The sequence below is a fragment of the Lissotriton helveticus genome, chromosome 12 (genome assembly GCF_964261635.1).
Source record: "Lissotriton helveticus chromosome 12, aLisHel1.1, whole genome shotgun sequence".
Classification (NCBI taxonomy): domain Eukaryota; kingdom Metazoa; phylum Chordata; class Amphibia; order Caudata; family Salamandridae; genus Lissotriton; species Lissotriton helveticus.
This window is the reverse complement of record NC_136073.1, coordinates 82,661,109-82,685,271: the sequence shown is the minus strand read 5'-3', so window position 1 is coordinate 82,685,271 and position 24,163 is coordinate 82,661,109. Positions and strand designations below refer to the sequence as shown.

Here is a 24,163-nt window from a genome sequence, read left to right as displayed (position 1 = left end):
ACCCTACACTATGCAAACACTACAACACTATCCTAAACCCTAAAACACTACGCCCAGCATGACCCTACACTACGCAAACACTACAACACTACCCTAAACCCTAAAACACTAGCCCCAGCATGACCCTACACTACGCAAACACTACAACACAACCCTAAACCCTAAAACACTACCCCCAGCATGACCCTACACTACGCAAACACTACAACACAACCCTAAACCCTAAAACACTACCCCCAGCATGACCCTACACTAAACAACCACCACAACTCTACACTACACTAACACAACACTACACTACACAACACTACACTACACTGCACAATCACTAACCCACGAAAAAATTAACACAAACCCACTTACCTCTCTCGTCATCGTGGTTTTCACAACGCAAATGCATTTACCATACATGCCTTTAAAACGTAATTCTTTGTAAAGGCATGCGCGATAAATGCACATGCGTTTTGAAACAATGCGGGATAATGGTATGCGAGGTCAATGACCTTGCGGGATAATGGTATGCGGACTGAAAGTCTGCGGGATAAAAACTGCGGGAAAATGGCTGCAAACCATGATTAGCAGCAGACTTCCCTGGTGAGCACTAGCTTTACTACAGTGATCTAATGAGCAACTAGAGTGCTAACATTCAGAATTTATGGCAAATGTGTGACACATCTGAATGCCTTCTTGGTAGGCAAACACTACAACACTACCCAAAACCCTAAAACACTACACCCCAGCATGACCCTACACTACGCAAACACTACAACACTACCCTAAACCCTAAAACACTACCCCCAGCATGACCCTACACTACGCAAACACTACAACACTACCCAAAACCCTAAAACACTACACCCCAGCATGATCCTACACTACACAAACACTACAACACTACCCTAAACCCTAAAACACTACCCACTACCCTAAACCCTAAAACACTACCCCCAGCATGACCCTACACTACGCAAACACTACAACACTACCCAAAACCCTAAAACACTACACCCCAGCATGACCCTACACTACGCAAACACTACAACACTACCCTAAACCCTAAAACACTACCCCCAGCATGACCCTACACTACACAAACACTACAACACAACCCTAAACCCTAAAACACTACCCCCAGCATGACCCTACACTACGCAAACACTACAACACAACCCTAAACCCTAAAACACTACCCCCAGCATGACCCTACACTACGCAAACACTACAACACTACCGTAAACCCTAAAACACTACCCCCAGCATGACCCTACACTACGCAAACACTACAACACTACCCAAAACCCTAAAACACTACACCCCAGCATGACCCTACACTACGCAAACACTACAACACTACCCTAAACCCTAAAACACTACCCCCAGCATGACCCTACACTACGCAAACACTACAACACTACCCAAAACCCTAAAACACTACACCCCAGCATGACCCTACGCTACGCAAACACTACAACACTACCCTAAACCCTAAAACACTACCCCCAGCATGACCCTACACTACGCAAACACTACAACACTACCCTAAACCCTAAAACACTACCCCCAGCATGACCCTACACTACGCAAACACTACAACACTACCCAAAACCCTAAAACACTACCCCCAGCATGACCCTACACTACGCAAACACTACAACACTACCCAAAACCCTAAAACACTACCCCCTAGCATGACCCTACACTACGCAAACACTACAACACTACCCAAAACCCTAAAACACTACCCCCAGCATGACCCTACACTACGCAAACACTACAACACTACCCAAAACCCTAAAACACTACCCCCAGCATGACCCTACACTACGCAAACACTACAACACTACCCAAAACCTTAAAACACTACACCCCAGCATGACCCTACACTACGCAAACACTACAACACTACCCAAAACCCTAAAACACTACACCCCAGCATGACCCTACACTACGCAAACACTACAACACTACCCAAAACCCTAAAACACTACCCCCAGCATGACCCTACACTACGCAAACACTACAACACTACCCAAAACCCTAAAACACTACCCCCAGCATGACCCTACACTACGCAAACACTACAACACTACCCTAAACCCTAAAATACTACACCCCAGCATGACCCTACACTACGCAAACACTACAACACTACCCAAAACCCTAAAACACTACCCCCAGCATGACCCTACACTATGCAAACACTACAACACTATCCTAAACCCTAAAACACTACGCCCAGCATGACCCTACACTACGCAAACACTACAACACTACCCTAAACCCTAAAACACTAGCCCCAGCATGACCCTGCACTACGCAAACACTACAACACAACCCTAAACCCTAAAACACTACCCCCAGCATGACCCTACACTACGCAAAGACTACAACACTACCCTAAACCCTAAAACACTACCCCCAGCATGACCCTACACTACGCAAACACTACAACACAACCCTAAACCCTAAAACACTACCCCCAGCATGACCCTACACTAAACAACCACCACAACTCTACACTACACTAACACAACACTACACTACACAACACTACACTACACTGCACAATCACTAACCCACGAAAAAATTAACACAAACCCACTTACCTCTCTCGTCATCGTGGTTTTCACAACGCAAATGCATTTACCATACATGCCTTTAAAACGTAATTCTTTGTAAAGGCATGCGCGATAAATGCACATGCGTTTTGAAACAATGCGGGATAATGGTATGCGAGGTCAATGACCTTGCGGGATAATGGTATGCGGACTGAAAGTCTGCGGGATAAAAAATGCGGGAAAATGGCTGCAAACCATGATTAGCAGCAGACTTCCCTGGTGAGCACTAGCTTTACTACAGTGATCTAATGAGCAACTAGAGTGCTAACATTCAGAATTTATGGCAAATGTGTGACACATCTGAATGCCTTCTTGGTAGAACCAAAGTAAACAAGCATTGAAAATGCAATAGATCTCGCCCTCGTTTAAGTTAAAGCCATTCTGTTTGTAATGAGGTGGCTTTTTAGCTTTGCTTTTATTAGTGTTTTTAAAACTTTCATGTAAATAACATCAATATGTATGCATATATGTATATGTATGCATGCATTTATATTTATATAGATATGCAGATTATATATGTTTATATATGTATATTACCTACTGGCGATAGCCAGTGGGTATATATAGTTAGGATTTTTTCTCTATGGGATTTCTGAAAATTCTATGTCTAATAACTTTGGCGTTTGTGGACGGAATTGGCTGAAATTTTCAGGAAATTGGCACATTTTGTTTCTGAGCAGCCCCTGAAAATTTGGGGGGGGGGGGGGGTTTCGTCAAGGGGGGCCGAGAAAAAAGGGGGGTCCCAAAACGCGTTTTTCCCATTCATTTTTCCATAGGGCGGTTGGACTCACTTTTAGCTCGAACGGCTGAATAGATTTACATGAAACTTGGCAAAATTGTAGATATGGTTTGCCCGACGTGCCTTTGATATGTCTCAATATATGTGCTCCAGTGGATTTTGAGAAATTAACGTTTAAAAAAATATATATATCTGTGACAGCGCTCCGGTTAGCGCCCCGGTTCGCGTACCTGACGCGTAACGGAACTTCGCGAAGCGAAGCTGATTGGCTCTCCGGTGTCTGTCAACATTCTAAACAGTCCGGAGCGGCCGCCATCTTGTCTCTCGGTACGATCGAGAGACAAGATGTGGTGAAAAACGAAGGGGGAAATGAAGGAAAGGGGGCAAGGTAGACCACTCCTGACCCCCTAGGATTGATGAGGGGGATATTAAAGTCCCCCGTGATTTTTCGCGGTAGAGGCGCTTCCCGGTACGCGAACCGGGCAGCTAACCGGCAGCGTAACGGGAGTCCGCCATCTTGTGTTTTTGGAGCGTCCGGTTCGCGTACCGGGTAGCGTCCCGGTAAGCGTAACAAGGGGAAAACCAAGAGAAACAGTAAAAAAAAAATTAAGGGAATAGATTTCCAGCAAACTTGGCAAAATTGTAGGGACTGTTTGTTTGATGTGCCTTTGCAAGGCCTCAAGATATGTGCACGTGTGGATTTTGTCTAATTAAGGTTAAAAAATATATATATATCTGTAAGCGTGCTCCGGCACGCTTACGTTACGGGTTTTGTTTGCGCTGCAGAGCCGATACGTCACGGTTATGCGACGCGTCATGAGGCGTCTCACGTGGCTACGTGATACGTCACGTAATAAAGAATATATTTTACAGCTATAGATATTAGCTTTTAAAAAACCAATGAAATTCACTGAAAAAACCATAGGTTATAGACCATATATAGTTAGGAATTTGCATTTACAAAACCTTGAAAATTCACTGAAAAAACCATAGGTTAGAGACCATATATAGTTAGCTGGACATTTTATTGACATAAAACCAATGAAATTCCATATATAGTTAGTTGCACTAACTATATATCGCGCACCCGCAATCCACTGCTGATAATGTCACATATTACATCATTCATGACATGGTCAGTGACATCACTGATGACATCACTGATGACATCTCAAATGACATCACTGATGACATCACTGATGACATCTCAAATGACATCCCTGATGACATCATGACACACCAATACCAGTTACTATATACGCACTCACTGATTCCTACGTCTACACACACATTCACTCATTCACCCATACAATCACTCATACATACAGTCACTCATTATTACAACACTATCATATGCACTCATACACCTATGCAGACACTCACACACTGCCACTCATCCATGGAGTTACTCACACACCTAGTCAGTCCTGTAAAGAATCAATCACACTTCCATTTCCTCATCTATACAGTTAAACACAGAACACCATACTTCAGTGACATCACTGATGACATCACTGATGACATCTCAAATGACATCACTGATGACATCATGACACACCAATACCAGTTACTACATACGCACTCACTGATTCCTACGTCTACACACACATTCACTCATTCACCCATACAATCACTCATACATACAGTCACTCATTATTACAACACTATCATATGCACTCATACACCTAGTCAGTCCTGTGAAGAATCAATCACACTTCGATTTCCTCATCTATACAGTTAAACACAGAACACCATACTTTTCACACATATACTAACACATACTTACTCTCTTATACAATCACTGATACAAGTACACATTGATATGCACAGAGTCACACACCTCCCAGCCAGCCACACACACACTCAGTCTTCCATACATCCACTCATTCTTCAATATGTAAAACATATTTAAACTTTACAAAAACACACAGACACTAGATGATGTCATCAGTGATGTCATTTGAGATGTCATCAGTGATGTCATCAGTGATGTCATTTGAGATGTCATCAGTGATGTCATCAGTGATGTCACTGACCATGTCATGAATGATGTAATATGTGACATTATCAACAGTGGATTGCGGGTGCGCGATATATAGTTAGTGCAACTAACTATATATGGAATTTCATTGGTTTTATGTCAATAAAATGTCCAGCTAACTATATATGGTCTCTAACCTATGGTTTTTTCAGTGAATTTTCAAGGTTTTGTAAATGCAAATTCCTAACTATATATGGTCTATAACCTATGGTTTTTTCAGTGAATATATATATATATATATATACATTTTCTCTGCGTATAACCCGAACTGCACTCCAAAACATGAACCCCAGATTCCAGACTTCTTTTAGTTGTTTATTGCGTGTGCCTCCATAACATTTCGGCTCTGATGAGTTTTGATCACATGACACAGGTAGGTAAGTTCTAGACAAATTTTAAGTGACAAGTGCGCGTTAGGTGGACATTCATTGGACGTGCTTAATCTATAGACATAGAAGTTTAGCATGTATTGTCTTTCATACGCTAAATACACAGGGATTGGTAAAAACGTTATCTAAAATGACATATATTCTCCATAAATGTAATACAACATTACGGTCTAATACCAAAGTACTTGCCAGCCATTAAAACAATTTCCATTTTCTGTTGTAAAACCGGCAAGTACCATTGTTCGTCATCATAAGCTGTACATAGTTATCTACAAAAAATCGTTCTGTGCCCATTTTTGTCAAGTGCAATACATTCTGGGCCAGTAAATACCTTTGTCTCCCCTCTAAACATTCGTTCCTCATGAATGTCCATAAAACGTAGTGCAAAGTGTGGTTACAAAAATATTAATATAATAAAATAGATTTCTTTTGGCTCCTTAATTTTCAAATTCATATGAATAACCAAAACAGAGCAAAGCAGTTAGTGTATTGGCCAATTCACGGTTTTCATTACATCCACTATCATGTATTGAGAGCAAGAATCCATATATTAAATTGGATTTCAGGTATAGATGGACAATCCCTTATAGTCAAAAGTCCACAATTCTCCAGTTGATCTAAGAATGGGCTAATTACAGAGTGCAAAATAGGGCTGGATAAATAATAGATTCAATTCATTATTTATAAAATTGATAAATATCAATAACTAAGCCTAATAAAACCTATACATATAAATACATTGCATAAAACATTAGCTATGTATTAAAATATGTACATGATCATACCATCTCAATGATGCATTTTAAAAGCTTTGAATAAAGATTAAATATCTTAAATACATTGATAAATATAAATAAACAATCAGCTTAAACATCAAATAAAATTGTTATACGCTTCATATCGTATTACCACTATTTAGCTAGCCTTGGTAATGTTATTCCTTATTCATACCATTGAGGCTAAAGCTGACAAGAATTCAGTTAGTCCATTGTCTTCAAGTAGACTACATCATTGACTTTTACATAGTTAAAATTGACACAGTTTCACAGCTTGTTAAAAAAAGAGAAGTTTGTTATCATCTAGCAGTTAGCCTAAACATGTATGCAGATCTTCAGTTACGTTCAGACCTCCTGGTGTTTTGGAGTCTAACTACAATATGTATCTGGTTTTCAGCCTTCGCAACTTGACTTGTCTGTTTCCACCTCGCCTGCCTGGTGGGACACTGTCAATAACAAAGTATTTAAGCTCTGTATTGTTAGACTTGTGTGTCTCTCTGAAATGGCGTGCAACCGGATAAGTATTATCCTGGTTGCTGATGGCTCTCAAGTGCTGAAGGATGCATTTGTGTACTTGCAGTTTGGTGCTGCCTATTGATTGGAGGCCACATGGGCACTCCAATACATAGACAGCATATTTTGCCTTACATGTTAGAAATATCTGTATTGTAAATGTTTTGCTGCTGAAGGGAGTTGTATATGTGCTCTTGTTGATTCCATGCACAAGTGCCTTGCATGTTCAGCATTTAAAGAGTCCCTTGTTAGTTTGGAGCCAGCTGGTCTTTTCTATCACCTCTGGACTGGTATTAACTAGTGTGTCCCTCATAGACGGTGATTTACTATATGTGATAGAGACCATCTGTGGTAACAGGAGCCCTATCACTGTATCATTCAATACAAGCGGCCAACTTTTTTGAATAATCTTTTGTACTTGACTGTGCTGGTTACTGTATCTTGTTATCATTCTGAATGTATTCATGGAGTCTTTATTGCTCTTTGTGAAAGTGTTGTATTTCTCTATACTTAGTAAAGATTCTCTGGTAGGAGTCATGGATTTAGCTATAGCTGTAGAAATGGTTATTTGCGTGTAACCTCTCTCTAAGAATCTCTTTGAGCTATCTATTTGTGCTGTTTTCAGGTCTGTCTCATTGCTACATATGCGACGAGGCCGCAACATCTCCCCGTATGGTATACTCTCTATAAGATGTTGTGGGTGTGTGCTAGTCGCATGTAGTGTAGTATTGCCCTCTGTGGTCTTGCGGTAAAGTCTACTTTCAAGTTTGTTTTGGTTGACATAGATCTGTGTGTCAAGAAAATTGACAGATTTAGCACTTATGGTTGCTGTGAAATGGAGTTTTAGATGATTGTTCCACAAATTTTGAAGCCTCATCTTGTGTACCCCACCATACAACAAATAAATCATCTATAAATCACAGCCTTTTCTGCACATGATTTGTCATTTGATGTCTGAATGTGCCTGCGAGGACCAGCTCCTCCCAGTAGCCTCATGAATGTCCATAAAACTTAACGCAAAGTATATATATATATATATATATATATATATATATATATATATATATATTTATATATATGTGTGTGTGTGTGTATATACATATATATATATATATATACATATATATAGCGCAAAAACCTGCAGTACGCCAACATCCTTCACCGCGATGATTACAGGTACGGACCACTCGAGGGACTCAAATATATATATATATATCTACCATACCAGTTCTGCTCGATTCCCTGCCACTGGAATCAGAAAGGGAATGACAGCTCTTGACTGCGTGCAATTTCTTTATTAGAAAACGTATCCAGCCGCCATGACGCGTTTCAGCCCCTAGAGGCATTGATCACATGACGTACCCAAACTTCCCGCAAACTTTAAAGTGCTAGTGCAATAACAACTGAAAACAGACTGCCCGTTTGTTTCCTCAACATCCATATCACTGTCACATTTCAAGTATCGCAGGTAATTAGATATAAAGAACTTTTTTGCATGTGCAATTTAGCGCAGTGTGAAATTCAGGTATTATAGATAATATAATATATAGTACTGTTTTGCATGTGCAAATTGGCGCAGTGTACAATTCATATCATTTCACATTGAAATCCATAGGCAATTAATAGCCTTAGTTTCGGCAAGATGTGCAAAAATCGCAATGCTCTCTGTTTCAATACATAACATCTGTACTATTTACACAACTTATACAAGAACCTTATAATAATTCTGTGCAAACTGTGCAAAAGTATTGGTATAAATACCTTGACCCTGTCTTGGGCATCATGTGCAACAATCGCAATTCTATCAGTATAAATACCTAATATTCACAATTTTTACTGATTGTTGTAAAATACTGTAAATAATTAATACGAAGTGCAAATAACGCTCCTAAGTGGTCTACTGCACCTGTGCAAACTACGCCTAATAATACCTTGTTTATTCTACACCTGCCCTGTATCCTAAAATTACTACAGTGATAAAATGTGCTGTTTCCCACAATATGTTAACATTGAATAATTTAAAAAAAATGTTCTAAGAACTACAACAAAGGTTGTACTCTCTATGAAGTGTTTAACTAACCCTATACATAAAGTGATACATTTTTAATCAGCTTGCCACAGGAGGCCTACATTGGAACTCCCTGGTAGCTCTAAATGGGGAAACAAAGTGCGTAGGAAGGGGACTCAGCGGAGAAATACCTAATACTTATCCTATTAGGTGATGTATACATCTATGCCTTATGCCTAAAAGCTAACATAGTAGGAAATCTCTTTTCAGCTGACTAGTAATGGAGTTTTAACTAATCGTAGTTAGGTGGGCCTATTTATAACCAAGTGTGAAAGTGCAGTTTTGCCCACAGTGAGATGGTGCTGAGGTGAGGTGCCGGTACACTCGGGGATGAAAGCGTGCGCCTACACCGTGAGCTGAGTGCTGTAAACTGATGTGCTCTGGGCGCTGTAGCATACTGGCTGCTGTAGCATAGCTGTGCAGGTAGCGTTAGTATGCGTTTAGACTACAGCTGGAGTGGGAAGCAAACTACTCACTAGTACCAGTCTGAAGACTCGAGGATGAAACCGTGAGCCTAAGCCGTGAGCTGATTGCTGTAAAATGATGTGCTGTGGGCACTGTAGGACACTGGCTGCTGTAGCATACCTGTGTAAGTAGTGTTAGTATGCGTTTATACTATACAGGGAGTGGTAAGCAAACTACTCACCCCTACCAGTCTGAGGACTCCAATGCAGTGTTTTAGCAAGCAGGAATAATGAAATAATCATGAATAATATGATGCAGAATGTTGCAATGCCACAGAAGAGAAATGGTGAAATCAGGTGTGTCTATGATAGCGGCTGTGTGTAATAAAGCGATGGAGTCTAAAAATGATATAAAAAGTGTCTTTATTTAAGTGCCATAAATTGACCCACTGGTGCAAGAGCTAAGGCATCCAGCTGAGGCAAACTCCACCTGCTTCTGCTGTATTCAAACGTAAGCTCCTGCATCAGTGAATTCCACATTACATGTTACAGTTCCATGTGACATAAACAATACCTATGAGACTTGAATGACTCTAAATTCTATAATGAAAATGAAGGTAGAATACGATTACCACATGTATCCTTTAAGAAAACAAACAAAAAAAACAAAAAAAATTGCAAAATGTAAGCATCAAACCACACATTGTTGTCTTCAGCTGTTTCAAAAAAACATTCTTGTGCTGAGGGCTAAGGCATCGAGCTGAGGCAAACTCCAACGGCTACTGCTGTATTCAAACCGAAGCTCCTGCATCAGTGAATTCCACTTCACATGTTACAGTTACATGTGACATGAACAATAGCTATTACACATGAATGACTAAATTGTATAATGAAAATAAAGGCAGGATATGATTACCACACTGAGCCAACCAGTTCCTTAACAATGTCGTGTTTTTTGATCTTGAGCACCAGCTCGTGAGCAGAGGCTGAGGATGAGTAAATTTGTGTGAAAGTGCTTCGTGGATAACAGGCAGGCAGAGAGACGTGTGCACAACGAATAGACATGGTTTCAAAATAGATGTCAGGTTTAGGCTAATTTAGCAAGTAAATAGCGTATTTGCATAGGACATACATCACCCATCCCTGGTTAGGCTGGAGATGTAAGGGGCAATAATGAAAACAGAGTTCAAATGCCTGAGCATACTTAGAAAGTAATTATATGAAAATAGTTCAATTGAAGTGTATTAAAAAAATTTAAAGGAAAAAGTCCAAAAAGTTGAAAAAAATAAATCCAAGAATAATGTGAATTTCTGACAAGTCTTGGAGATTGCAGTCCGAACGTTCTTCAGCGGCTTGAGATGCATAATGTTCCAAGAGGTCATTGTTGCCATCGTGTGAGAAAAGTGAAGCGATCCAATTCATATCCTCGAAGGGACAGTAATGTTCCTCGAAGGTTGGAGCAGCATTTTGAATTGGCAGGCAATCTATGATGTTGTCAAAGGGCGCACGTTGCAGGAGATCTTTCGGCACTGCGCAGAAATCCCATTCTGCTACGATACCTCTTTGCGTTGCATCCTCCATTACTCCACTGTCTGAACAATCAAGTTCATGGATTTCAAGATACTCTATTACCTGCTGGAGATCAGGAGCGATTGTTGGGATGTTGGCAAGGCATAGAGCCATTCATCAGTCCAATGGGCACGTTTTTACAAGCAAAAATAGTATTAGGATGGCCGCAAAAAGAGCGAGAATTATGGGCACTGTTCCTGTTATTCCAGAGATGATCGAATGAATGAAGTCTGATATTATACCAAAAACAGTTTGAAAGCCTGTGACAAGGCCGGAGGAGACCGTGTTAAAAAAGTGTGCCAGACCTTGAGTGTGAGATATGTTGAAAATAAATTGTGTAACAATTCACAAAGTGTAATGAGAGGTTCTTATTTAAAAAGGGACTATTTTACTTGAAGTTCGTGCTATCGGCGGTCGATAAATTTATTTTGCAGAAGTGAGGGACACTTCTGTTCTAAACAAAAGCGCTTTCAGTTTGGTTAGTTTAATGAAATCTGTTTTCAAAGTAGGTATTGAAGGCCATGTTGAAGTTTGGGAGTTACTTTGTGTGGGTGGAAATAGATATTGCCACAGGAAGTTACTCGGTTTGAAACAGTAAGGACATAACGTATGCCAGCTCACATTCTGTAGGAGTGCATGTTATTGAGAAGCAGATAACTGCTGTTAGAAAGCTGTGTGAATATTGGTCTGATTGTGGGAGATGGCATGCTTTTAAGAAAGCACGCAAGATTGGGGGCTGTAAGCTTAGAAGCGTCGTGCAGTTGTACATTCTTGGATAGTAATGAATGACTGCCATTGTGGTCGTACTTTTCACCTGTGAGAAAAACGTCTGTATCCTCTTTAAGACAGCGATATGTAAATGGGAGAAACCACTGCTCATGAATAAAACGTGCTACCTTGGATAATCACATACAACATGACAAACAACATGTACAGCTAGCAGACACAACAACACTACGTACTGTGGGAACCGTGGCTAGCCATGTACACAAACCAAACATGGCATGGCACCTCTGTCACACAATGCAGAATGCAGGGAGAGATGGGAGCAAAGTATATGCGAAGGTGGCAAGTGATTCTCGATTATACATGTATGCAATGCAAAGTGTTGAGGGGATGTGCCGGACAGACTTGAGTATGCACAGCACAGACATGTACATGTCAACATACAGTGATGGTCTATTGAGTGAAGTAGACAGTGAACGCAACCATGATAGTACAGTCAGTAGGAAAGATTACAAAAACATAGCGTGTACGTGCCCCCATCCCCCCCCAAATCTTTAGCATAGTGGGCTGGCTCGGAGTACACAAGGCTAGGGTAGGGGTATGAATAAAGGGCAAATTTCTCTGGGTGTGGTTTTGTTCCGGAATGGCGAACGTGTCTGCCAGGTCTGCGCAGCTTACACCGCCATGAGGTTGACCCCGTGAGCGAAGGTGACTGCGTGAATGATGCTTACAACATACTGGTACTCAGAAACCGCCATGGCCGCTGAGACACATATATGCCGCACGGTTCACCTTTTGACACCGCCGTATGTGAAAGAGGGCCACCATGTGCCTGCTGAAGATCCTGGTCCAAGGTCTGCGACCTCGGAAGGCTCCTGAGATCAACGCTGGCTACGTGACACAGGCACACAGCGCCCAGCCTGAGGCCCAGCAGCGTGGAGTGCTCTGTATATTACTAACACAGTAGTCGAACAGGTACCAAAGTGAAACGGTGTCTTGATCCCACAATGGACTATGTTAGAACTGCATCTGAGAGTACATGACGTAACGCGCGGCTTGGTATTGTGTACCCATCGCATACCAAAGTAGCAGCTGGCGCGACCTCATATGTATATGTTGTTATGCGGGATGCGGTGCCACGAACCGGTCGGATACGAAATGCGCATCATTTACGAGTTTAGCAATATGGGGGATAGGATTCGCAATCTGATGGAGCATGGTAGACTACCGGTACGGGAGTTTTCTAAAAAAAAAATGATATACATTTTTTTTTGAAGATATAAAACATTACATAATTTTTAAAGTTAAAAAAAGGATAATAGAGTTCCAAAATATTATAAAAAAAAAAAAAAAAATAGGCTTTATAAATCTTAAAATAAGAAATAAACATTAAAAAAACCTTCGAAATTCACTAAAAAAACTTTGGTTTTACAGACGTTATAGTTAGGAATTAGCATTTAAAAAACCTTTGAAATTCACTAAAAAACCATAGGTTTCAGGGATGTTATTGTTAGTTGGACATTTGGCTCTTATACAACCAGAGAATTTCGCCTGTTGATGACATCACATATTACATCACTCATGACATGGTCAATGACATCACTGATGACATCTCAAATTACATCACTGATGACATCACTGATGACATCATCCACATGATTATCTGATGCACATACTGATGCCCAAATATAAACTTTGATACTCCCACTCTGACCATGTCATGAATGATGTAATATGTGACATCATCAGCAGTGGATTGCGGGTGCGCGATATATAGTTAGTGCAACTAACTATATATGGAATTTCAATGGTTTTGTGTGAGTAAAATAAGGTTTTGTAAATGTAAATGTAAATGTAAATGTAAATGTAAATGTAAATGTAAATGTAAATGTAAGGGACACTTATAGAGCGCTGCTACCACTCCAAGGAGTATCTTGGCGCTTACACAACCCGGTGGAATAGTTGGAATAGGGAAGAGAGCATCCTGAATTATTAAGCACATCCACTAAACTAAAGTCCTACACAGAGTATCAGACATAGAAAAAATCCAGGTTTTCAATGCCTTCCTAAAAGGGGCCTCTTGGGAAAGGGATCGCAAGGAAAGGGGAAGTTTATTCCACGCCTTGGTTCCCAGTACAAAAATGGATTTGCCACCTTTTGTAGCCAGTTTAAAACGAGGAGTGGTAAGTAAATTCTGGCTTGCAGATCTAAGGCAGCGTGTTGGGTAGTATCTTTTAAACCCCCTGCGTAGATAGATCGGGCCACGCTGATGGAAGGCCCTGAAAGTAATCAAAAGAAGTTTGAACAGGATTCTCCTTCCTATTGGCAGCCAATGTAAAGTGTTTAAGGCTGCAGAGGCTGATGATCTACGGAGCAGACGCAGTACGAGGCGGGCAGCCGCATTTTGGACCATCTGCAATTTGTGGAGCACGATTTTATTTGCTCCAGCGTAGAGTCCATTGCAGTAGTCAAGCCTAGAATTTATTAAGGCCACTGCGACTGTTTTCCTCGCTGAGAGAGGAAGGAGATCAAAAAACTTCCTAAGTGCTTTAATAATTTGAAAGCACATGCCTGCCACTGCTATCGCCTGAGGTTTAAAAGATAGGCAGTTGTCAAATTTTATGCCTAGGTTACGTGCGGATGCAATTGTATTGGGTGGGGCTTCTGCATCCGATGGCCAGCATACCAAGGGGGAAAAAGGGTTATTGATCCCCATGGGTAAGATTTCCGTTTTTCCGGCGTTGCACTTTAGATGGTTGTTATTCATCCATTTGAATGTTGCTGCAAGACAATTCCTAAGATCTTCCTCGGCACCTGGTTTTTCCTTATCCAGCACCAAAATCAGTTGGGTATCGTCAGCGTATGATATAGAACTGATCCTGAATGACGCGATCAAGTTCATCAGGGGTACCATATATAGATTGAAAAGAACAGGGCTCAAACTGGAGCCCTGTGGCACCCCTGAGCTGACGTTTTTAGCCTCAGACTGATATGGGCCAAGCACTGTTATTTGGCGCCTGTTAATAAGGAAGTTCCTACACCAGGCCAACACCTGCCCTCCCACCCCTGCGGCAGCCAACCGGTCCAGTAAGATGTTATGGGATACGGTATCGAAGGCTGCCGACAGGTCAAGAAGGATAAGGACAGCCTGTTTTCCCTGATCCATTGCTGCTCTTACAGTTTCAGCAGAGTATAATAAAGCTGATTCGGTAGAGTGTTCTGACCGAAAACCTGACTGATTCGTATGGAGAACGTTATTTTTCTCCAGAAAGTTTGTCAGTTGGCTATTGACAAACTTTTCAGTCAGTTTAGATAGAATGGGTAGCAGGGAAATCGGGCGCAGGTTGGAAAGGGTGGTAGGGTCGGCCAGGGCCTTTTTTTGGAGTGGCTTGACAGCTGCAAGTTTCCAATCCTCAGGGATACTTGCTGTTACTAGAGAAGAGTTGATGATACTGTTAATCATAGGATTAACTATCTCTATTAACTGGTGCAACACCGGAACAGGACAGGGATCAAAAGGGGAACCTGATTTGCTGGCTAAAATAGCTTTAGCAGTTTCTTCCAGAGAGACTGGGGCGAACTCGTCGAAACGGGGGGGGGAAGTCAGTTTCGCTATCTCTCCAACATCAGTTGTGATGATGGTTTCTGATGGAAAGGTATTAGTGATTGTTAGGATTTTATTCTCAAAATAATCAGATATCGTGTTACAGAGATCTTGCGATGGAGGGATCTCTTGCGATAGAGCTGAAGGATTGATAAAATCCTTAACAATCCTAAAGATAGCTTTTTGTTCTTGGCGTGCTGAAGAAATGGCCTGTAGGTAATAGGCTTTTTTTGCTAATTTTATTCCTACGTGATACTTCCGTCTTGCTACTATGTAACTATTGCGTGCGTCGGTGTCGTAATTACGACGCCACCTCCGTTCTAGCGTTTTCACTTCGCCTAACTCAGTCTTAAGGGCTGGTGAAAACCACGAAGCATTTTTTTTCTTATACCTAGGTTTCGTGTTCTCATTGTTGGATGGTGTAAGCAACTTGCCTACTCCAGTAATCCAATCACAAAAGATTTGATAATCTAAAGGAGTACAATCAGCAAGAGCTGGTAATTCGTTGTTAAGTTTTTCAACGATGTCAGCTCTCCTCGCTAATGACTTCCAGTTTGGAGTGGGTTTCATATGAGGATTATCTGTCCGTTTTAGGAAATTGACAGAAAGTTTCCGGTGTTCAACTATAAGAAAATGCTAAATGCTAATTCCTAACTATATATGGTCTATAACCTATGGTTTTTTCAGTGAATTTTCAAGGTTTTGTAAATGCTAATTCCTAACTATATATGGTCTATAACCTATGTTTTTTTCAGTGAATTTCATTGGTTTTTTAACAGCTAATATCTGTAGCTGTAAAATGTATTTTTCTTTAAATCCAAAAATATATTTTATATGTTTATGAATAATTTTTTTTTTAAATATTTTTTTTTCTTCGTTCCCGCTTCGCGAATCGGGAAGCTTCCCGTTAGCTGACCTTGATGCCGCGAAATAGACCGCGAGCCGGTAAACGTTTCTTTACCGCAACTGCCGCGTTAGAAAACAACATCGTGACGCCTCCCGTCCGCATGACGTTTCGCGTTGTCGCGTGATACGTCATATGACGTGCTACGTTAGCGAACTGGTACGCGAAGCGAGTCGCAAAGCGCAGGTTTCTGGAAGCAAACCGGGAGGCCCTGCAAAGCGCTTAACGTAAACACAGCAGGTCATGTGACTTGGTAATAACACTTTTCATTGGTTCATTTCACTTTTGGTTTCCTAATGATGTAAGACTAGGTCATATAATCTAAAATGAACACTTTTCATTGGTTGAGAACTCTTGTTTTTCCCAAATGATGAAAATCCCTCCTTCTTTCCTCACTCTGACTTTCATCATTGTGAGAGAAAGACCCTTTGTGATCACTGAGCAATGGCTTCTTTAGTAGCTTCAGCTGGTGCTTCCCCACCACCTCCACCACATCCAAGGAAGAGTGGACCACCTGCTCAAGTTATAATTCAACAAGAAGAGGAAGAAGAGGAACAGGACGACGAGCACGAAGAGAGGCAGATCTTGCCTGAGCAGCCCAGGACGTCTCACCGGAAAGAAAACTTCATTTGGCAATTTTTTAAAATTCCCAGAGGTCAGAAAAAAGTAAATGCAAGATACGTAACTTGCCTTATATGTCAAGATAGACTGTCCAGAGGAACCGAGAAAAAATACAGTTTCGGAAACTACACAATGCATCGCCATATGACTAGGTGACATCCTAACAACTACAGTGCTGCACAGTTTCGGAACGACCTAGATAATCTCCCTATTATGGCCAGAAGATCTGTTGTACCGGAAGTAACGGGACCAGAGGGCAGGGAGATGGTGCCAAATATACAAATGAAATTTGGTGAAGTAAAACACATCTGCGTATTTTGCGATGGATTCATTTGCTACGGAGAAAGAAGCATCACTCTGATCAACAGAGCTATTGACTATCATATGCAAGTTTGTACAAAACGCCCAAAATAATAAATACTTTTTTTTTGTTTTGTTGCTCCTGTTGAGCCCTTTACAATGAATCGTTTTCATTGCCCCCTCCAAGAAAAACCCAAAAAAATATAAAACTGTTCAGAAAAATTCAAAAAAAGTAAAAAAATGTTCCGAAAAATAATAAAAAAAATATAAAACAACAAAAACTATAAAAAAAAAGTTCTTTTCAGAACTACCTCCCCGTTATTAAAAAATTGGTACAATATTTGGAACTGTGCCAACCTCTATTTCTCTTAGTTCGCTTCCCAGTTCGCTCGCCGGTATGCGAACCGGAAGCGAACCAAAAACAGTAAGTATAAGGGAAGGAAACAGACACTTATGTTAAAAGAAAGACAGCTATAGGGGAGTAAACTAGAGATACTATTACCCGTAATCCACTGCTGATGATGTCACATATTACATCATTCATGACATGCTCAGTGACATCATCAGCAGAGGATTGCGGGTTTTTTGGCAACGTGCCTTATCCACGGTTTAATAACGCTGCCTTTTGCTTTATATAAGTTTTCAAATTGTATGAAATATATACCAATAGGTCGTTATGAACCTTTAGGTAGTGCTTTTCTTCATGAGGTCTGGTCGCTTCCATACACATACAGATGTTTCAAAGATGATCAAGAAGTTTATCTGAATGGAGAGGAATGCACTGAGACGCCAGATCATTCACTAATGTGTAGGCACATACAGTTACACGGTTCATGCAACAAACACCGACCAAATATGGCTTGCGTGTTGCAAGGCACGCCAGTTCCTGCTATCATCCCCACGTTCAAGTTGTTGGAAAATGGTAGTTATTTGATGCTCAATAATGAAGATTGTTCTGGGTTAATTAAAAGTATTCCTTTTATCGTAACAGTAAGTGAACGGGTTATTTGCTGCAGAAATGTTCTATTTCCTCCCACACATGAACATAGGGAGTTTTCAATCTCGCCACAAATACCAACCTTGGGAGCAGATTTCAACGGCATGGCAAGAATAAGAGCTCTTTTGTCTCAGAGAGAGGTGGCCTTGAGTTCGGCCCGTGAAACTTTCGTGCTTCACATAGCGAACACCCGTACAGAGGTGCAGACCCTTTTCAATTCAGATTTGCCTTTCCATTTCAGCAAGATGGTTCGGACTATCTCTAACGCATCCTCCACAAAGGCCCTGGCACACTTTTTTAAAGTTGTTACCAGTGGTCTCGTGACTTCATTTGAGAAAATCTTTGGAGTCATCCCTGCTTTCTTTCATTGTATTTTTTCCACTCTGCTTCGTGGATTGCCATTTTTACTTGCATTACCAGCGGACGCTCTTGTGCTTTTTTACATTTTTAAATATGGATGTCCCTCCTATGCAACCTCCCGCCCTGCGGCTGCTGACACTGTTCCGCAATCGCATGCTAGAATATTATGGCACAATGCCGTTGGCGATATTAAGCACGGCATATGGATTATCTTTTCGATTCTCCTACTTCACCTGTGTCCAGCCTGTATTTCACTGCCTGACCTGTGATTTCGATTGGGCCATTGATTTGTGTCTCTGCGGACCGGTTTCTCCTGACGTCGACTTTAATCAGCTGATGACTCCTATCATTACTCACGAGTTGGTTTGTCCTGGCGAAAGGATTATGGCTGTGGCATTGATGCATGGACTAATTGGTCCCTGGAATTTACTGGCGGCAACACAGTCTTTCTTGGAACAGAGCTTTCTTGAAAACCCACCGAGCTGTCCTCTGATGGTGATAGAGGATCCGGTGCTGGGAGAGCACGTATGTTCTCCACCCTGCCCCTCCCCCTCCCCGCCTCCCTGCCCCACCGTAACTCCCTCCACGGCCCGCGGCTGCTTATAAGTGTTGCTAACTCTTATTCATTTACAGCATGTTAACATACTGTCACCATTCGCTTTTTATGTACTAGTAACTATGCTGGTAATTTTGCTACTGATAATATGTGTACTTGTATTATCTAAGATACTACGCCTGAGAAGACGGCATTAGTAAATAAACATTTCAAATACACATGTGTTCTTCTTAACTCCATGTTCTGGTTTCTAAGAAATATATAACGACCGACTGTTCATGAGTTCCACGTATCCTGAGGTACTATAAGTTCATATTCTGGATTGTTTAAACATTGAGAGTTTGTTATATCCAATGTGACACTGTACCTAGCTTGCTAAGGGGTTTTTGATTACTAAGGTGAGTTTTGGGACACCCTAATTCGCCGAGGTTCCAATCCTCTGTCCACAGTTCTGTGTGAGAACAGAAACCCTGCAACAGGGGCACCCCCGACCCTTGCTGGAGCTTCATCACACTTGCGATACAACTCCAGCAATGCGCCACCTTTACGGCACAGATACATCACGCATCTGTGCTGTTTTTGCCCCATGATGCGCCGCATTGTAAATGCAGCACACCATAGGTGACGGAACAGCGGCACAGAATGACTAACACATGCCTGGTGATGCGCCAGTCATCATAAATCTATCCCTATGCTTCTTATCTTGTTAGAGATGAACCGCCATATGTATCATCAAAGTTTTTTGCATTTCCTAAATAGCGAACTTTAAGGAATAAATAGCGATTCTTTACCATTCCTAGTTTGCGATGAGCTATTTGCTAATTACAAATTACCCATTCATTTCCTTCATTTCCATAGGGCGGTTGGACTCACTTTTAGCTCGAACGGCTGAATGGATTTCCACGAAACTTGGCAAAATTGTAGGGACTGGTAGCCCGATGTGCCTTTGCTATGTCTCAAGATATATGCTCCAGTGGTTTTTACGAAAATTAACTTTGAAAAATATATATTGGGCTACATTGGCCTATATATATGTTGGAGCCCAAATGTAGCCCAATGTAGCCCAATGAAGCCCAATGAAGCCCAATGTAGCCCAATGTAGCCCAAAGATGGCCGCCAGAGACGAAAAAAAACAAATGTAGCCCAAATATCAGCCAGATGTAGCCCAACTATAGCCCAGTGACAGAATGACCAATCAGCGTCGCAAACCTCCGTTACGCGAAGCGGAGCGCTGTTACAGATATATATCTTTTTTTGAACGTTAATTTCTCAAAATCCACTGGAGCACATATATTGAGACCTAGCAAAGGCACATCGGGCTACCAGTCCCTAATATTTTACCAAGTTTCGTGCAAATCCATTCAGCCGTTCGATTATTATTATTATTTTTTTTTTTTGCCCCGCGGGGCCCTTTTAAAACCTCCACATCAAACCTAGGGGGTCAGCGAGGATCTACTATTCCCCCTTATGGTCATTTGCCCCTTCGCTTTCGCCTCCTCTTGTCTCTCGATCCTACCGAGAGACAAGATGGCGGCCGCTACAGACTGTTTGGAATGTTGACAGACGCCGGAGAACCAATCAGCTTCGCTTCACAAAGCTCCGTTGCGCGAAAAGTACGCGTCCTGGAGCGCTGCCCGGTCCGCTGTTACAGATATATATCTTTTTTTAAACGTTAATTTCTCAAAATCCACTGTAGCACATATATTGAGACCTACAAAAGGCACATCGGGCTACCAGTCCCTACAATTTTGCCAAGTTTCGTGCAAATCCATTCAGCCGTTCGGGCTAAAAGTGAGGCCAACCGCCCTATGGAAAACTCAATGTTAAAAACACGTTTTGGGACCCCCCTTTTTTCTCGGCCCCCCTTGACGAACCCCCCCCCCAAATTTTCAAGGGCTGCTCAGAAACAAAATGTGCCATTTTCCTGAAAATTTCAGCCAATTCCGTCCACAAACGCCAAAGTTATTAGACATAGAATTTTCAAAAATCCCATAGAGAAAAAATCCTAACTATATATACCTACTGGCGACCGCCAGTAGGTAATACATTATATATAATTTGTAAAATATAAAAAAATATATTTAACAGAGGGGGAGATGTAGTGTCTTGCAATGTTTTATGAAGGAACCCTTTTGGCTCCTAACAGGGAAATTGAGTTTGCAGTTACACACAGCAGAACAAAACCTTCTTGTAATACTAAGCTCTGTGAGCGGCGTGGTCATTGGTGGGTACCAAGGCTGGCAATACACTAGAGTTAGTTGCTAATTTAGAGTAAGGAGGACTTGCAACTTCTCTTATGTGTAACACATGTTTGGGAAATGCAAGTATCAGAAATATCAGACATTCTTCTCAATACAACCAAAATTAAGGCTTTTCAAATATATTCAGTTCATAAAGTTAGGAAACAACAACCTTAACCGAAAATTTGTTCACTCTGATACATATATCGATGGTTTTTCAAACACACTGACCAAACTAAAGGGACACTATACATGCCGCACAGACCATGCGGTCTATGTGCTTCAATGTGGGTGTGGTCTCCGCTATGTGGGGAGCACGAAGCTCCCGGTCCACCAACGAATACTGCAGCATCTGCGAGCCACTGTGAATACAGACGTTACATACCCTGTGGCACGTCACATCAATGATGAGCACAGTGGCAATCTCAATATGTTGCAATATTTTGTAATAGATAATGTGCCCTTAAGCAAGCGAGGTGGTGATCGCGAGAAGAGGTTGCGACAACTTGAGACCAAATATATTCTGAAACTCAATTGTAAGACACCCAATGGTTTGAACATCTGTGAAGATATTCACCATTTTTTGTAGTACTATTGGTCCTACCTTAACAATTTAGCTGTATTTTTGTTTTTCTCTTTGACATACAATAAACTGCAGTGTCCACAAACAAATGGTAGACTTCTAGAGATTTCAATTCGCTATTTGCTTGGTTTGATTGTACATTGTGGTTCTGACGCTAGATCTACTTTATGAAATTTGAACTTTTCTGTAACAATATCAACTGTTTAGATTCTTATAGAGCCTGCCTACGTTTGTGGGTTAGGTTTATATATATAATTCTTTATTCCCAACTCACATATAGGTGCTCCATTAAATTGATGGATATTTGCCACAGTAAAAATAACCTTTTGAAGTACACAGGCATTTTCCATTACTTTTCGAATAGTTATACTTTAGGCTGATTCTTCTCAACCAGTTTATTCTAGTGTTTTTTTAAACACTTACTGGTTTAGAATTTTGTTCATTAGAACAAGTTTTGTTTTTACTACATGTTACATTATTTGCACTTTAGTAGCACTGTAACTCACCACACAAAAAATTTCTTTTGCTGCGAATATAGTATGGGATTATAGGCGTTTGTCTTTGTCTTTTTCTGCTTTTTGATAGCTAATTGATACAATCTGTACAGATAAACTTTGCTCAAATGCTGTCAGATTTTGTTATTACTTGACAATTATATCTATGCATTTGTGCGTTGGATTTGTGATCAGCATCATGGATTTAGTATCGTTCTTATAAGCGTTAAAGAATTTTTCTGTTTGAAAGCAATCAGATAATGTTATGAATTTGGAAATGTTTTTCTGCATTATAATATATCTAATTTAAACAGCAATATGTGCATATCAACACTTTTCCAATTCGAAATTATGCTTTATTCCATATATGAGCACCACAAAATTGTGGCTTGAGTTTGTAAAAAATACAATTTCTAGACCAATTGTACCGTCACAGACAATTGTTGCAGACATGGCACCAATAAACAATACCATCTGTCGTTTTTTAATTTGTCAGTATTGTATTAGGATTGTTAATATTTGCAAATTAATTGACATAATGATATAAATGCATTTGTGCAGATACTATTTGTTTGGAAAACAGACTTGTAGTCCACTTCGCAGTATGTTTTCACTGTTTATTATTTGTGTAGTTCAACTTATCACCTGAGCACAGTAACTCAATGTATTTAAGCACAGTTGTTTGAGCAGCGAGGTTATGTGAGCAAGGCTACACGTTAGCCGAAACGCGTCATCCTGCCCGATATCTCGCACCATTTATAATTAAATAAAGTCACTGCATCCAGCAGTGTATGCTGATTTTGGAGTCCGTGTCTTTCTCCGTTGGTGGATACATGCGCCGGAGCGGTAATTAATGTCTGATATATATATATATATATATATATATATATATTAATATTTGGAAATAGAACTGTATTATTGAAGCCATGGAATGAGACATCAAATTATCATTTCTCTTGTAATTAACTGTTTGCAGTTATTGTTATCTGCCATTAGAAATGTTATGTTCTGTCTCTGAATTGCTTTTGATTATGTATCTTTCAGTTTTGGATTGCAGAATTATCAGTTGGTCCAGGCCATGGTGTTTGCGATTAAAGAAATTAACAACAACCCAAACCTTTTACCCAATATTACCCTTGGATTCCAGATCTATGACTCATGTACGTTGTTCAAACGCTCTCTCCAGGGAACTCTATGGATGCTTTCAGCACAAGAGTTGCCTTCTCCAAACTACCAGTGTGGGAGGAGACTGGCACCAGCTGCCATCATTGGAGATTCTGGATCCACACGCTCAATTGTTCTTGCACTCATCCTGGGCCTCTATAGACACCCCCAGGTAAGATCACGGGATATTATCACTGTGTTTAATACCAGACAGCAGTTAACATTTGTGCAGTGCAAATATTTTGCTCTGATATTGTAAAGAAGATAGGTGCATTGAGGTGTGGTATCAGAATATCATTGTCAGAATATAATTTACAAAAATATCACTGGATGAGAGTTAATAGAAAATGTACACTCAATTGGGCAATATTTTTGTAAACAATATTTGGAACACAATATTTAAATCAAATTATATTTCTATGACATTCTAACAATGTGCCTAGAATCCGAGCCTATTAGCTCTGACTAGAAAGGGCACTTTCACTTTGTCAGATGTC

General features: G+C 40.7%; 1 protein-coding gene across 1 annotated transcript in view; it reads left to right on the top strand.

Annotated features, from left to right (window-relative positions):
* Positions 1–24,163, top strand: part of LOC144797878 (extracellular calcium-sensing receptor-like) — a 140,598-nt gene that overhangs the window by 45,879 nt on the left and 70,556 nt on the right. The window contains exon 2 of the mRNA XM_078668679.1: positions 23,547–23,838. Within this exon, the coding sequence (XP_078524805.1) occupies positions 23,547–23,838 (292 nt within the window). The remainder of the gene's footprint in view (positions 1–23,546; positions 23,839–24,163) is intronic.